General features: G+C 47.9%; 1 protein-coding gene across 5 annotated transcripts in view; it reads left to right on the top strand.

The window, feature by feature from the left end:
- Window positions 1–286: 286 nt before the first annotated feature.
- The window catches only part of ASTN2 (astrotactin 2), a 999,842-nt gene continuing 983,576 nt past the window's right edge, over window positions 287–16,552 (top strand). For 4 of the 5 annotated variants that reach the window (XM_054500795.2, XM_054500792.2, XM_054500793.2 and 1 more), the window contains exon 1: window positions 288–908. In XM_054500795.2, the coding sequence (XP_054356770.1) occupies window positions 461–908 (448 nt within the window). In that variant the 5' untranslated portion in view covers window positions 288–460. Of the gene's footprint in view, window positions 909–16,552 lie in introns of all 5 variants that reach the window. The other variant, XM_054500794.2, reaches the window with a different exon arrangement.

Here is a 16,552-nt window from a genome sequence, read left to right as displayed (position 1 = left end):
CGAAGGTGGGGTGAAGCCAGGAAAGCTGGGTTGAGTCAGGGGGGGTTGGGGGGGCGCGAGGGGGCCCTAAGTATTAGGAATTTGGGGAGTTTTGGGAGGGGTGTTGTGGCTAAAGAATGCTGTGAGGGCGGGATTGGGGGATCTTGGGAAAGGGGAGGGAGCCACTGGGACTTGCACGAGGCCGGGCGGAGCCTCCGAAACGCTCGGGGTCTGCGGGGGGGAGCCGGAGACCGGGGACGGGCGGCGGGGCCCGGGGAGGCGGCGCGGGGGGGCGGTCCAGGGCCGATCGGGAGGCGGAGCCCGGAGCTGGGGGCTGCTGGCGAGCGGCTCTCTCCGTTCCTTAGCTCTGGCGTCCTGGTTCGCTTCGGCGTCCGCCGTCTCCACCGCTGCCTACTCTTCCTCCTTTGCCACCGCCGCCGCCGCCGCCGCCGCCGCCCGCAGCACCGCAGCCCCTCCCGCCATGGCCGCCGCCGGCGCCCGGCTCAGCCCCGGCCCCGGCTCGGGGCTCCGGGGGCGGCCGAGGCTCCGCTTCCACCCGGGGCCGCCGCCACTGCTGCCGCTGCTGCTGCTGTTCCTGCTCCTGCTGCCGCCGCCGCCGCCGCTGCTGGCCGGCGCCACCGCCGCTGCCTCGCGGGAGCCCGACAGCCCGTGCCGGCTGAAGACCGTCACGGTGTCCACACTGCCCGCCCTGCGGGAGAGCGACATCGGCTGGAGCGGCGCCCGCGCCAGGGCCGGGGCTGGGACCGGGGCCGGAGCCGCCGCCGCCGCCGCCGCGTCCCCCGGCTCTCCTGGCTCTGCCGGCACCGCCGCCGAGTCGCGCCTCCTGCTCTTTGTGCGTAACGAGCTGCCGGGGCGCATCGCGGTGCAGGACGACCTGGACAACACCGAGCTGCCCTTCTTCACCCTGGGTAAGGCTGGGCGCCGGCACGCGCTAGATCCCAAGGAACCCCGAGCCCCTGCGTGATGCCGGACGGGTGGGGGCGCCCTGGGGATCCCCGCCCAGGGCTGCCCCGAATGGGGTTGGCAGAGGGTAGAGGAGGGGCCCGGAGGTCGCACAGGTGGTTGGAAAGGAGCATGTGGGAGGAGGTCCTGGAGAGCGCGCGGCGGGAGCCTGGGGGCGTGCCAACCCTCCCGCAGTGGGAACCTGCCCCTCTACCTCTCAGTCCCGACCTGGAGCTCTGCTTGATCCATCCCAGAAGCCGGAGACCCCATTCGCTGAAGATGCTCTGGCTAGGGGCCGGAGCATCCCAGATCCTAAGCCACTTTCAGGTCGAGCCGCCCACTTCTCCTCCGGGCACCGTCACTGGCCACCAGCCGTCACCGCCCCCTCGCTCTCGCCTCGGAGTTGCGGGTTCTGCCCTTCCAGATGGGTTTTCATGAGAGTAGGAACGGAGTAGCTCCGTGTGGAATCGCTCAACCCGCAAAAGCGTGGCTTCCGCATGGGCTGAGTGACCTTGGCCAAGTCGCTTCCCTTCTCTGTGCCTCAGTTTTGGCCATCTGTGAAATGGAGAGACTTGAGTGGTTGCTGAGAACTGGGATTCCGAGTCCGAGGTCTCCACGTTTACAGCCTCCCTCTACCCCCGTTACCGCCTTCCCTTTCTACCCACCTCCCGGCAGAGAGCAGGTTTGTCCTTGCAGCTCACTCCCTGGGCTAATAATAATTACTTAAAAGTAAGAAAAAGGAAAGGAGAGGAGATGGGTGTGGGTGGGGGGCTCCAACGGAAAAGTTAATCAGAAAAGTTCGCCAGCAACTTGCTGCCTGCTGATTCCCTGCGCGAATCCCGGAGGAGTCGGCCCTTCAGTGGAGCTGTGGGAAGCTCGGCTGATTTCCTACCCGGGTAATTGATAGCTTAATTATCTCGGAGAGCGTTTACAAAAATGTTGTTCCCCTTAGCTCTCCCGCGCTCGCTGCTTGCTCGCTCTCCCCTCCCCTCGCCTCTTGGGGGCGCGGGGCCTTATTGGTTGTCGGAGTCTGGCCAACAACAGCGCCCGTGAGGCGCCAGGGGCTCGCCCAGACCCGGAGCTCTTCTTCCCCGGATCTTTTCCTCGGCGGGATCCGCCTCGGGCACCGCAGGTGATGGGCCTTACAGGTGAGAACCTTTAGGATCCCTGAACTTCCGAGGTTAACTCCTTGCTCGCCTGAAAAGACCCACAGAATAATCAGCGGACTAGGCTCTACTCTCCTGGTAGCCCTGATATTGTTAAAAGTATTTTTGTGACCCACTCCCCCATCCTTTCATGCTACCGCCTCTGGGGATTTGAGCGAGTGCCAGTGGTTCTCCCGCTCTGAGCTTGAACCTCGGGGTTCGAGCCTCTGTACCCGCCCTCGCAGGCTGTAACCTGAGCGTGCCGAGCGTTCCAGGAGGCGAGGCAGCGGAGCGCCCTGCAGGTTCCCCGGGGACTCCCCGCGGCGGCGCTTCTGGGGTGCAACGCACCAAGCACACACACACAGACACAAACCAGTAGCTCTTCCCACGTGCACCCGTGGGGCTGCCCATGTCCGAGAAAGGGAAGGAGGGTGGAGGTAGTGTTCCTTAGAGCGCCGCCGGACTAACCTCAGGCTCACAGCTGGCTCTTGCCACCTCCCCGTGGGGAAGGGTCTTTCTGGAGACACAGAAGGTATCCCTTCACTACCACTTCCAATCCTGCCCTTCTCCCTTCATCCTTTAGATCTCTCTACTCCGGGGTACTCTGAGAGATGAGGGGTGGAAATCCTCCCGCCCCCCCAAACGGCCATTCAAGTGAAGGGATGAGACGGTCCTTGGGTATGGCCTGACTTGGCAGTGAGGACCACAGCATTTCAAGTCTTCGAGGATATGGAGGACCTGGTCCAGCCATCTATATAGGTGCCCCGGGATTCCTGGAACTGACAATCTTTGCCATTTTTAACTTTGGCTTTCAGACAGGATGGGTGCCTGTAAGCCTGGGACAAGCTGAGTGAGGAGCTGAGTGAGGAATTAGAAGTCTTGATTCCCCCAGGACCCATGTGTTGCTTGAGAGTCTCCTGGCAGCAACCTGCACATGGAGACTTCCCCCTCCTCTGATGCACAGTCCCTGAGCCTGGCAGCTTGGGACCCTCTGCCCCTTGGAGAGCACGGGGCTGGCCTCCTTGGCAGCGCTGAGCCCTTTGGATGCATGTGGGGTATTGGGTTCTTGCCTCCTCCTTTTCCCCCTAGCGCCCTGGGCTGGCAGCTTTAGGCGCTCTCAACGGGGATTTGGCTAGCGAGGTAGTCACCAGATGGCTGGGTATAGCAGGAGCTGTGTAGGGAGACGTGGGATTTTTATTTGTGTTGGTCTTCGACTGTTTGTGTGTAAACACGGAGTGCACAATGAGCTCTGGGAGGGCCTAGCTGGCCGGAAATGAGAGTTGGTGCCGGCTGGGGGTTGTGGGGGGGGGAGGGGTGAGGTGGGGGTGGTGGTGGGGGTGGGGTTGGGGTTGGGGCTGATACTATGAGTCGTTTATGGCCATCTCTTTCTAGTGTCCCAAGGCAGCCCCATCCCATCCCCAGACTTTTAAACATCCTGCCTACCGTTTGTCTCTGGCGAGTTGGGCAGCTTTCACTATCAGCTTGTCAGTTCAGGGGATTCGGACATGGCCAGTGCCACAGCTGGGCATGCAAAGTTGGTAAATGCCAAACTCTGCCAACAGTGGGGAGTGTGGAGCCACCACTAGGGGGTGATGGTGTCCACCAAAGCCCTCTGGTCACTGTGGGTCCTGGGACCAGAATTAGTGGTGGTAAACAATCCCTGGTATTAAAGGGGGACAAACAAAAAGGAGAATTCTCAGTTTACTCAAACTCCAGTGGGGGACCTCAAGATAATTTTGCGCACACTATCTCCCATCTGCACGCACCAAGGTCACCTTCATACTTAACCCTGCCTCCCTCCATTCTGCCTTTTTTGTTTCAGTGAGCAACTATTATTGGTAATGCCCAGACTGGAAGCATTTTTTTTTTTTTTTGGCAGATCTTTTCCTTTTTGTATTTCTAGTCTCCCTATCAAATTTCAGCCTGCCTTAAGTAGATGGAAGTTTCCTTCAGATGTGAACTATCTCCAAAGTTTGTTTGCCTGGGACGCTTCTTTAGAATATGATTATAAATCAATGACATTGACAAAGCGAATCTCCCTGAAAGTGATCAAAGAATAGCAAATAGTTATTGAATCCTTAATGTGATGCTAAGAGCTTTCTTCCTGCCTTGTATTATTAATTCACATAACGTATATGGAGTGGGCTCTACTGTTACTCCCATTTGCCAGATGAGGAAGTATTTTTAGAGAGGTCAAACACCTAATCCAAAGTCACGCCGGGAATAAATGGCAGACCTGGAACTGGAATCCTGGTCTGCCAGACACCTCCATTCTTGTAGGTTGCTAAACTGGCATTCTGAACCAAATATGAAGTTTATGCAGGTTATGGTGCTGAGTAGAGAGGGATAACAATCATCAAGATTGTTAGACAAGAGCTTTTCTCCAAAGGAACTTCAGCTAACTTGGTGAGCTGACCTATGTAAGTTTGAAAGTGAAACATGAATTAAATGACATCCAATGACCCTTCCAGCTCAAAGTTTCATGACTCTTGGATGTCAAAGGGCATTTTATTTATTGGTGCCAATGAGTGATGGAGATGACACATTCTGTAGCATCAGGGAAGGAAGGCATCTCTGTAGACTTGGAGAAGATTGGGGACACTTTTTGGACCAGAAAGAACCTGAACTAGGCCTTGGAGGATTTAATAGGCAAAATGAGGAAAAGTTGAATGCTAAAATGCAGCTTAGAAATTTAATGCTGGTTAGGATCTGGAAATCTCAGCTCTGGCTCACTGTGACCTTGAATAAGTCATTTATCCCCCAGAGCTTCAATTCTTTCTGCTGCAATATGAGTGGGTAGATGAGCTCTAAAATAATCCTTTCGTGTAAAGATTCTATGAACTTGAAGTGCCCTGACCTACTCCATGACTCTGATAGCTCCTCTTGCTTTGTACTGTCTGTTTTCCTTTACTGGTAACATGAGGGTGGTGGGAAGGACTGATAGAAAAGAAAGAATTTGAGCAGGAACAACTGCCAGCCCAGGGCTTCTAAGGTGAACCTGCATGTCACTCAGTCCTCACTTAACTCCAGGCAGCCCCTGGGGTCTGCTTGTGGATTTGGCTTTCATGCCCACAGGTAGGGAAATGCCATCCTTTTTGCTGTGTTTGATAGTGGTCAGGCAAGATTGTTTACCACCTGCTTTGATTCAGCAAAAGCAGGAAAAAGCAATAACATTGAATAAGCACTCATTGTCAACATTTGTTAGTAATTTGCTTTGCCGTATCAACCTGACAGGAGAGGCGTGTGCTCGGTATTTAGGGGAGGGAATGTGAAGAAAGAAAAGCTGTTCATTAGTCTGTGTTTAAGTACACCTGCATGCATAGAGCTGGTGGGGTCCCAAAGGACCGTCCCAAAAGATGCTTTATGCAAGAAGCTGATGGCCTGGAAGAAGGAGGAAGATACGGTTTGAAATGCCAACTTGTTCAGGTCAGCAAATGTTCCTTGAAGAAGTTGAGGGGCCAAGAACCTAGCCAGAAAAATTGTTGGGAGAAGGGAGTTTAGCCACGGAGGGCTGGAGAAGGTTCCTTTAAATGTCAACAATGAGCTGAGTGTGGTGGCTACTTGGGAGGCTGAAGCAAGAGGATCACTTATGCCCAGGAGTTTGGGGCTTCAGTGAGCTGTGCCCATACCACTGCACTCCAGCCTGTGTGGCGGGGGAGACCCTGTCCCTAAAGAAAAGTCTACACAAATTAAGAGTATGTTTTCTGTTGGAGAAGGGGAGGGTGTCTGATTCTAACGAATGTCTTGAAAGATCTGAGAGGATAGAGCTGAGCCCTACAGGAGGCTGTGTCCCCTGGAGCTGTCCAACAACCCAGTATGCTGACCCCTAATGGTAATACAATCCACCTTATAGATATTCAAGCATAGACTGGACCTCTGTTTGGCAGGCATTTGAAGAATGGACCCACATCCTTGCAGACAGTTGTATACCCTTATTGCTTTCTGGTTTCGTTCTAAAGGTGGACAATGAGTGCTTACTCAATTTTGCTTTTACCTCCTTTTGCTGAATCAAAGCAGATGGTAATTTTTTTGGAGGGAGGAAAAAATGCTTACAAATAGTCATGAGCTGTGTCTTCTCTATGGGTTTCTGACCACAGAGTGTTCATTAGCATCAATTCCACTGTTCTTTTCTTATGTGTGAGAGAAAGATTCTGGGATGGAGAAGCAAGAAAATTTGATTTCTTGAAACAAAGATAGGATTAAAACAATGTATGTTATTTCTTCATTTGGTTACCAAGTCCCTTACTGCTAATTGAGATATTTTGGTAGCAGTCAAACTTCAAGTTCCCATCTTGGTGTGATGGTCTAGGTTTCTGGGACATTGTAAACAAGGGTCTTGGGCGAGGTGGTGTTTAGCAGCCTCTGATCTAATTCTTCTGCTCTTTTCCACTCGCTTCCCTTACTCCATACCCTCCCCCACTTCTTTCCATCTCAAAGCTGATGAAATTTATTTAATGCTCAGGGCAGAGTGAAATACGTTGTCTCCCCTCAGAAAGTACTATGTTACTGAGACAGTAGAGGGAAGAGAGAGGGGAGAGTTCATTTCAACCATTAGCAAGGATTAGATTTGGTCAAGGTGGACCAGATTTGCTATTTCTTGGGGGGTCAGTGATACCAACCTAGGCAGCAGAGCTCTGCAAGCTTTGGCGTGACCCATGGCTTGATCATTTCCCTGAACTGGGCCCTCAGTCTGCAAAATTACTCTGTGATTTTAATTTATAGCAGGTGCAGCAGGAGGATTGACTAGGCCTTTGGCTGGCAAGGCCTCCTGCTTCTCACCTCCTTGCTTTGTTATACACTAAGCCTTGTTTGCCATAGGCCATTGTGAACGTGTGTGATGTGGGGAGAGGAGGATAGACTGACAGCGACCTCTTGAATGAAGTCTGGAAAACTGTCACCGCAACCGTCGACTTTGATGGGCTCCCAGCATCACAGACTCACAGGAAATTGAATTCAACCCCTCCATTTTTTATGGTAACACTGAGGCCTAGACAAGGGAAGAAACCTACCCTACAGTCCAAATTTAAGCCCAGTTTTCTTGAAGCCCACACTGCCTCTTTCTATCACATTGCTGGGCCTCTCACAGGAGGCATTGGGTTTAAACGTATCACAGATTCTACAAGTTAGTTCAACATCATAAAGGGGGACACTCTTTCCTGTCCCCCTGCCAAAAAAAAATTTACAAGGAAAAATCTCCTCAGGGAAATTGAATTGGTTTTCCTGCCTGAGTATCCAACTGATTGGCTCCAATCTATCCTAAGCACCTGAGCTGATGGGTTTTGTTCTGGGGCAGAAGGAAGCCTCACTGCCTCTCACCCTAGCTGCCTTTGGGGATGGGTGGAGGAAATCTGCTCTTTTCCAGGAAAGGAAAAAAGAGTCGGGTTTAACCTTGGGGTGGAGCAGCATTAGTGGAGGCTTCCTTTCCAGAGCTGATACTCTCCCAAGTTCTCATACTGACCAGCTAGTGGCAACAAAAGATTAACTATAGTGAGAGAGAGCGAGCTGGTTTTTTCCTTCCTTGCAATGGAGCAGACAGCATTTCTGCCCCCAGAAAGAGGCAGGCAGCAATGCTCAATGAGAGTTGTTCTATTTTCTAGCACTTGCTTTCTCCTTTCACTGGCTTTTCTCTACTGACTATAGCTCTTTTGGACAATAGCCCCCCAAAAGAACTCCCTTTTGAATGGAAAAGGAGTGGGTGGTGACTACACAATGCAAGATTCAAAACTGAAATATGTGTAGCTTTCTTACTAGCATACTAGAATATGTAAGCATCCAAGTCTGTGAGTTGAAATTTGACAAGGATGTTGTAGGTTACAAACTATGAAGAAAAACTACTTCTTCATCCCCAGTGCTGTAGTCACTGTTAAGCTCAGGCCTCAACACTTCTCTCTACTCAATTTCAACAGTCAACACACTGTTCTGTCTACCTCTAGTCTTATCCCCTCTAATCCATCCTCTGTACTTGCAGACAAAGTGATTTTATTAAAAGCCCAAATCTGATAATGGCCATCGTCTTGTAAAGCACTTCACTGCTTCCCCATTGTTCTGAAGATGATGAATTTCCCCCTCCCTATTGTAGTAGTACAAGGTTCCTGATCACACTCTGCCAGATTGTTCTTTACTAAGAACCCTTCCTTCTTATTCGGCACCTCTACCTCACCACCCCCTGGGGAAATTCCTTCTTGCTTTTCAAGACTGAATTCAGGTGTCAACTTATTTTTGAAGCCTTTTCTGACCCCTCCGCACCAGAGTTGAACACTCTGAGCTTTGGTGCCCACTATCAATAAAGACTGCTATAATCATAGCCAGGCCCTTTGAATCACTGAGCACCAGTGATGTGAGAGGCACTGTTCTATGTGCCTAGGATACATCAGAGAACAAAAGACAAAGATCTCTGCATTCAGAGAGCTTTTATCCCTCTGTGTTTGTGTGTGTGTGTGTGTTAGGGAACAATGACAACAGACATAATAAGTAAATAAATTATGTAGTATGTGAGAAGATGAAAAATTCTATGGAAAAGGAAAAAACTAAGGGAAAAGAGAATCGAGAGTTCTGAGATAAGGAGATGGGTTTTAATATTAAATAGGATAGAATGAGAAGAGCTTATTGAGAATGTGAGATTGGAACAAAGACTAAAAGAAGGGGAAGAAGTTAGCCAAGCAGCATCTAGGAAAAGCACATTCCAGGTGGAGAACAGCTCCTAGCTAGATAATCCTAGCTGATTATCTAGCTTAGGAGCACACCTGGACCTTTCAAGGAACAGCATGAAAGTCGGTGTGGCTGGAATACAGAGAACAAGTGGTGGTAGAGGAGAGGGGGTGGCAGGACAGAACATCAGAGAAGAAAAGAACAGTCATGTAGGGCTGTACAGACTACTGTCAGGATTTGGGCTTTGACTCTGAGTGAAATCAAGAGCTCTGCAGAATTTTAAGCAAAACAGTGCCAAGGTCTGACTTATGTTTCAAAAGAATTCCCTACGCTACTCCATACAGGACCAACGATGGGTGCAGGAAAGCCTGAAGGAGTCTCTACTGATGAAAAGTAATGGTGGCTTGGAGCAGAGTGAGACCAGAATTTACGCTGTGTGCTTGCTCATCTGTCTCACACTGTTTGCCTATGTACCCTGTGAGCAGCTAACGTACCTCCTTCATCTCTGGGGCTGTGGTGACTCACCCTTTAGTTGGCACATTGTAGGTGTGCAGGAGATCTTAGAGAACTAGAACTCTGTGTTTGCTAAGTGTCATCCCAGAATCCACGGTAGACAAAACTTGAGATGAGCTGAAATTGCACTCCCCTGTCAAGGGTGAGCCTAAACGCCATCCATCCCACAGAGCCTTCCCTCTTTTAAGCACCCATAGCCATTGCTGTTACCTTCTCCTATCTCCTGATTATTTTGGGGTGATTGCATGATGGCTAATGAGAACAATGTGATTAGAGGAAAGATCATTGTGTTTGGAGAATACTCTGTCTTGAGCAGCTTGGAAACCGGGTAAATGATTAGAACCTTTGCATTGTAGCAAACAAAGAGACAGTACAAGTTTCAGGGAAATGACACACCATGGTTCCAGGATTATCAAATATCAGAAATGGAAAAATTTAGGACATTATCTAATTGAAACACTTCTGTATAAAGATGGGGAAATCAAGGTCACCAAGCCTGTGGTAAAGCAGATGCCAGATCCCAGATCTACTGACCCCTATGTGTTTTCCTTCCGTCTTAGGGAAGGGCAGCTGGGAAACCAGGGACAGGAGAAGTTGGAATTCCAGAGTTGTAATGTAACTGGACTTTATCATCCTACATAGGACAGGCTATGAAAACCATGACCATTTTATGTAACATGTGCTATGTCCCAGGTGCCATGATGGTACATTTGTTACCTATTCTTTCTACAGTGCTGAAGGACAGATGTAGCTCATCCCATGTTATAGGGTGAGTTCTGAGGCTCAGAGGAGTGGAGGAACCTACCCAAGATCACACAGCTATTATACAGCTAAGCTCAGTCCAAACCCAGGTCTGCCTGGTTCCATAGTCTATGTTCTGTCTGCCTTGCATGCTGCATAGAACAAGAGATGCTCTCAACTTTTCATCTCTAGACTTTTTTACTTCTTATGTCATCCTCTTCTCATTACCAAGAAGTTTCAGGCGTTTCTTATATAGGAACTTCTGGTGTGATAGCCTCACAGGCCCAAGGGACTGAGCACCTTGTTCTGTGCTGCCAGAAACTGACTCAGCAGCTCCCCAGGCCCCTTTGTTTGCTCCTTGCTGCTTTGCCGAGACAGCATCAGGCCTTGTCTCATATTCTCCAGGGGCCACTTGTTATTCCTGGACCCACTTGACAAGCAAACTCCTATGTTTCTGTGCCTTCTTGGTTTCCTCTCTCCTTCCCTCCCTCTATTCTTTCCACCTTCCCTCCTTTCTTCCTCAACCCCTTTCCTTCTTTTTTTTTCCCTTTTCTTCTTTCCTCCCAACTCTTAGAGAGTTGTCACCTCATGCTCTGCCAAGTGTTTACTAGGGGATCAGTGATCTTGTCCTCTGAGAAATTTGTATAAGCTCTACGTCCTTTTTTGGGAAATGATCAGGGTGTCTGGTGTCTGAGATGTAGCCGCTATCTGGGTAGGTGAACTTGCTTCTCACTCCTGATCAACCTTGTCAAATTTTTCCCCTTAGTACTCCTTAGCATCATTGTGCAGTTTTTGTGTTTCCTCCTTGATTTTGGGATCTATATTATACATACATACACACGCACACGTAATATATTATAATGCTGTAAAAATCCAAATATATAGTGTATCCTTCTAGATTATTGGAATGAGGTAAAATGATGCCTTTGAGATCCAACCCAACTCCTTCATCTATGTAGTGAAGACAAGTACATTTTCTAAGGTCCTGCAGCTAATCCACAGCACAACCATGTCTCTAGCTCAGGTCCTCTGATGGTGGCAGTGTGCTAGAGTGGGACTTTTGCTAGGTCTGAGGACCAAAAGCCCTGGGATCAAATCCCAGATGTGCTAATTCCTAGCTTTAGATTTGTGTATGCCACTTCTCTGAGCCTCTGCTTACCCATCAATAACATGAAGAAAACATAATAGTCACTTAGTTTTGGAGAGCCCTCCATAACCACATTTTAGTCAGCACTGGGCACTGTGCTAACTTTTTACCTACACTAAGCTGTGTGATCCTTATGGAGATAGTGTGTGCAAAGCACCTAGTGCAGCGTCTGGCACACAGCTTGGGCTCTGTGCCTCTTCGCCACCTGGAATCCTTTTTTTGGAAGGAGGTGGAGGTATGAATCAATAATGAATGTAAATTTCCTTTCCCCTCCCCCTCTTTCCACTCTCTCGTGTTCCTCTTATGCCTCCTCTCTCCACCTCCCCTCCTCCCTAGCAAGGCAAAAAAGGATGAAATTGACCATTGATGTCTGCTCATTCTCTTGGAGCTGGGGGAAGCTGGGGGAAGCAGGGAATTCCGGGGTTGTTTGAGGACAGTTGGGACAGAAGAGCTCTTAGAGACTGAGTCTAAGGCAGGTGGGTGTTGTGGGAGCAGGCGGGGCAGAATCCTCTCCCTTCTGGTGGTGGCTGGCTGACAAAGCCTTGCTCTCATGCACCTAGGGAAGTCACGAGTGGCTTTGCAAGCAGCCGAAAAGGGAAGGAACATTTCCATTAGCAGAATCAGCAGTAAAGAGATTTCCAGTCACAGTAATAGCTGCATTTGGGGGAATCATTTCAGTGGTGGCTGTGGGTGGAGGAGGGAAGGGGGTGGGGCATCGGGGGAAGGCACAGGAAGACGTCTGGTCTACTTGCACAGAGCTGGGAGATAGCACCAAATGAGAGCCAGGTGCCAGACAGGGTGACTATTCAGGAGCAGGACTGGTCCTTTGACAAACATTCTGGATTCCCTATTGTCCTCCAAATGGACAGAGCTCCATTCTAGAGGGTCCCCATGGGAGGCTGCACACTTATTCAATGCTTCCTTTCCTCTGATTATCTGAATTACTCCTTTCAAGACTTTTACAGCCAGCAGCAACTTGTTTGGCTCCCAGGATTTGTAGGTGGAAGAGTTCCCAGATTATTTAACCCAGGCTTTCCTCAAGTTAGCTCTCATCAGAATCACTGTAGACCTCAGGCTCTCAAGGCCAGACCTGCTGAGGCTCCTGGGGAGAGGCCTGGGAATCTGAACTTCAGCAAGTGTATTGACATCCTGGCCTGTACCTAGAAAACCTTTGTGAAGTGAAGCCCTGTGAGAAGTTCTTCAGCCTCATCCTCCGATGTTCCTTTCCTCCCTCGAGGCTCTAGCCTCATTAATGACTTGCAAATGTCTGAGGGTAACATGCTCATTCTCTTCTCTCTGTTTAGATTGTTTTTGTATTCCTCATTCACCTGGCCAGCTCCTAGACTTAGCTCTAGCATCTGCTCTAAGGGGTGTCATCTCTAAGAAGCCTTCTCTTTCTCCTCTTGGGCTTAGGTTTCCTTTTCCTGTAGACCTATATACCCTCCATCACACCACCACCACCCCACCCCACTCCCGGTAGGGTTGCTATATTTAACAAATAAAAATACAGGATGCCAAGTTAAATTTAAATTTCAGATAAATAATGAATACTTGTTTAGTATAAGTATGTTCCATGCAGTATTTTGGACATACTTATACTAAAAATGTCTCGCTGACTATCTGAAATTCAAAGTGAACTGAGCGTCATTTATTTTATTCAGAAGACTGTAGGAAACCTGTGTTTCTCTCCTTCTTGTCTGGGATCACACTATTGATGTGTGATTTGCCCCCCAAACCTGCTCTACCCACATCTCCCCATCTCAGGAAATCAAACTATTATTAGCCCAGTTTTTTAAGCTAAGCAGTCATTCTTCATCCTTTTCCTTGCCTCTCATCCTTTCAGTCAGCTAACCCTGATGGTTTTGCTTCTAAAATGATTTTCAGACAGGGTGCGGTGGCTCATGCCTGTAATCCCAGCTCTTTGGAGGCGGAGGCAGGCAGATCACTTTAGGTCAGGAGTTTGAGACCAGCCTGGCCAACATGGTGAAACCCCATCTCTACTAAAAATACAAAAATTATCCGGGTATGGTGGCAGGTTCCTGTAATCCCAGCTACAGAGGAGGCTGGGGCAGGAGAATCTCTGGAACCTGGGAGGTGGAGATTGCAGTGAGCTGAAATCGTGCCACTGCACTCCAGCCTGGGTGACAGAACAAGATTCTGTCTCAAAAAACAACAACAAAAGATATTCAGAACTAACTTTTCATAGTTTCCACTGGCATCACCTTCATCGAAGCTGCCATCCTTTCCCACATCGGCCTCCTAACTGGTCTTCCTGCTGCCTCTCCATTCTCTGTCCTTTCTTTATGCCATACTATATATAGCCCATGAGCCAAATCTAAACAGTGACTTCTTTGTTTGTTTGTTTGTTTGTTTTTTAGCTCATAAGACTATTAACTTTTTAAAAATAGTTGACAAAAAGTCAAGAGAAGAATAATATTTGTTGACATATGACAATCATATGAAATTCAGATGTCAGTACCTATAAATAAAAATGTACTGGAACACAGCCACACTCCTTTGTTTATGTGTTGCCTGTGGCTGCTTATGGTCTATAATGACAAAGTCAAGCAGTGGCAATAGAGAGTGTCTGGCCTGCAAAGCTTAAAATATTTATTCACTGGCCCTTTACAGAAAATGTTTGCCAACCTCTGCTCTACATAGTAGCCAGAGTAATGTCTTCCAAAAAATAAATTATATTTTGCCACTCCCCTGTTTATGACCTACAATTGTTTCTCATTGTTTTTAGGATAAAATCCTCATTCTTTTTCGGTGTCTGCAAAATCCTAAATAATTTGCCTTTTTCTCTGAGTTGCCTTCTACCATTTCCTCCCTTGCTCACAAAACTCAAATATTACCTCCTCCAAGTAGTTTTCCTGGACCAAAGTAGCACCCTTATACACCACACTCTCAGCTATCTCAATTATTTTTAAAAGCCTTTACCTGACAGGTATTTGGAGGCAGGGAGTGTGTCCTGTTTATCATTTTGCTCCCTCAGCTACATAGTTGAGGAACATCACATAGTAGGTTCTGAGTAGATATTTCCTGACAAAATGGGCAGAAATTGGGGTGATAGTTTGTGAACACTACTTCTGATGGATCACTACCTCATCAGGTTGTTCTGTTGTTTATTAGGAGGAGGATTCCAGGAGCTAAAGTTTATAAAGTATGTTCAGCAGTACCTGGCACTTAGTACAAGCTACCTATGTGCTTGTTAAATAAACAAAAGTAAATAAGCCTGTACCTTAATCCCTAATACCAGCCCCCTCCCTACCTCTTTTGCAGCTGGAGAGAGCTTAGGATCACTCAAAGCAAGTCATGCTGGTAAAGATCTCATGGAACCCAGAGGCAGTGTAATATGGTGGAGAGGACTAGAACTAGGAATCGTGGGTTTTGGTCCCAGTTCTGCTGGGTGTCTGTGGTCAAGTCTCTTCCTCTTTCCAGGCTTTCCCTCATCTCTAACGTGATGAGATTAAACTAAGTGATCCTAGGAGCCGAGGAGGGAGAGAAGGGTTCCCTCTGGGAACTTCTGAGGCTGGAGTTACAGTTAGATAAAGCTTTCTCCTTTCCTTCTCTCTCTATCCTTTCTGGGGCCTCTGAAGATCAAACACTCAGCTCTGAACCCAGGTGCGACTAGAGTTTTCAAGCCTAGTCTCGCACTAATTTATCAGGGAAGCTTCTTCAATTACTTTCTCTCTAGCCTTCCCCAGAGAGGGGGACTGCCCAAACTAACCAATTACCGGTCTGCCAATGGCGGGGTTCCTACTGTCCCTCCCTCCCCTCTTTTCTCTCTCTCTTTTATTGTCCTGACCTCTTTAATCCATCTCTCCAAACCACAGAAGCCTCTAGGGAATTGCCCCCACTCACCTGCCTCCCTGCTTCCAGGAGGGAACAGAAGTTCTGTCCTCCCCACAAAAGGACAGCAGGTAGAAAGGCTGATGGCTGAGAAAGGGCAGCTGCAGAGCTAGGAAAACCAAACAGGTTTTGCAAGTCTGGTAAGTACACAACTGTGCTGAATTTGGAGGTAGTGCCTGGAGTCTACTCCTGTTTCTGCCATTGATTTGTTGTGTGACCTTAATAAATGGCAGTCCTTTTTTGACCTCAGGGAAGATTAAGTGAATATTGTAAGAGCCAGGTCTCCTTCATGAAAGCGGGGAAGATTGGGCTGCATAGGCTACTCCAAGAGAGAGGAGAAATCATCCAGTCTGGTTTTGCTGCAGAATCCCATGTGCCTACAGATGTGCCCATCATATAGTAGATACTCAATAAATATTTGTTGAATGAATAAATGAATAATCAGTGGAAACTATGTTTGGCCATACTGCCACTGTCCACTTCTGTATTCATGATGGACATTGCTAATCAATTACTTAATGATAGCCTGAGATTCTTTCTCAATGCAATGCCTCATCAATCACTACCAGTCAATTGGGATTAGCATAGGGGATGAATTTTATTCCCATTTCCTAATCTAAACCAGTTCAACCTGAAAACCTTGGCCTCTCTGCCTGGTGTTAAGACCTTTTAGTAATTATTCAGTGGTCCTTCCATCCCAGACCCTGTGCTGGATCTCTAGTGGTATAGAAAAGCAGGGTGCTCATAGACTATTGGGATAATAATATTTGTACTTTTGGACTTATAAACCCCTTTCTATGAGTATTTTTAGTAAAACCGCATTACAGATGAAGAAATGGTCATTCAGAGGAATTTATTGCGTAAGGTCAGTAGTAATGGGATTAGCTATATTTATTTTAAAAAGGAAACTTTGTATCACTGTCATGAATGAAACACCAAAATAAATTTCAGTAAATGGAAGATAGCCTGCAAAAGTATGTCTCTATCGAAGTTGAAAAAAAAAAAAACAAAACACTCATGTGCCGTCTAAATTCATCTTTGGTTCAATACTTGGAAAATGTTGATCGACCCAAGCACAGAGACGAAGATAGTCCTCTAAAATTCAAATTTTGCTCACTTAAATGTCAGATTATCTTTAATATTATATATTTTAAAAATATCTTTTCTGCCTCATAACTACTATCTTTTAAGATCCACCGTGAATATTCCCTCACTCCTTCTAAGATGACTTTCCTGGCTCCCCCCAAAACAGTTATTTCCCAAGCATTTCATATATTCAGTGCAGTCAGTATTTTCATAGAAATATTGTTGATTGCATGTCGGCCCTTCTTGTTAGTATGTAAGCTTTCTAAGTTAAACATCATTTCTCTTTAATATCTGTAACTCCAGCAGAGAGTACACGTGTGTTTATTGTATTTCCAACCTTAATTTTACATTTTGGGTCAGGCGCAGTGGCTCACGCCTGTAATCCCAGCACTTTGGGAGGCCAAGGTGGGCGGATCACAAGGTGTTCAGGAGATCAAGACCATCCTGGCCAATGTGGTAAAACCCCATCTCTACTAAA

Source organism: Pongo pygmaeus, chromosome 13, assembly GCF_028885625.2.
Source record: "Pongo pygmaeus isolate AG05252 chromosome 13, NHGRI_mPonPyg2-v2.0_pri, whole genome shotgun sequence".
NCBI classification, from domain to species: Eukaryota; Metazoa; Chordata; class Mammalia; order Primates; family Hominidae; genus Pongo; species Pongo pygmaeus.
This window is presented reverse-complemented; position numbering and strand designations above follow the sequence as displayed.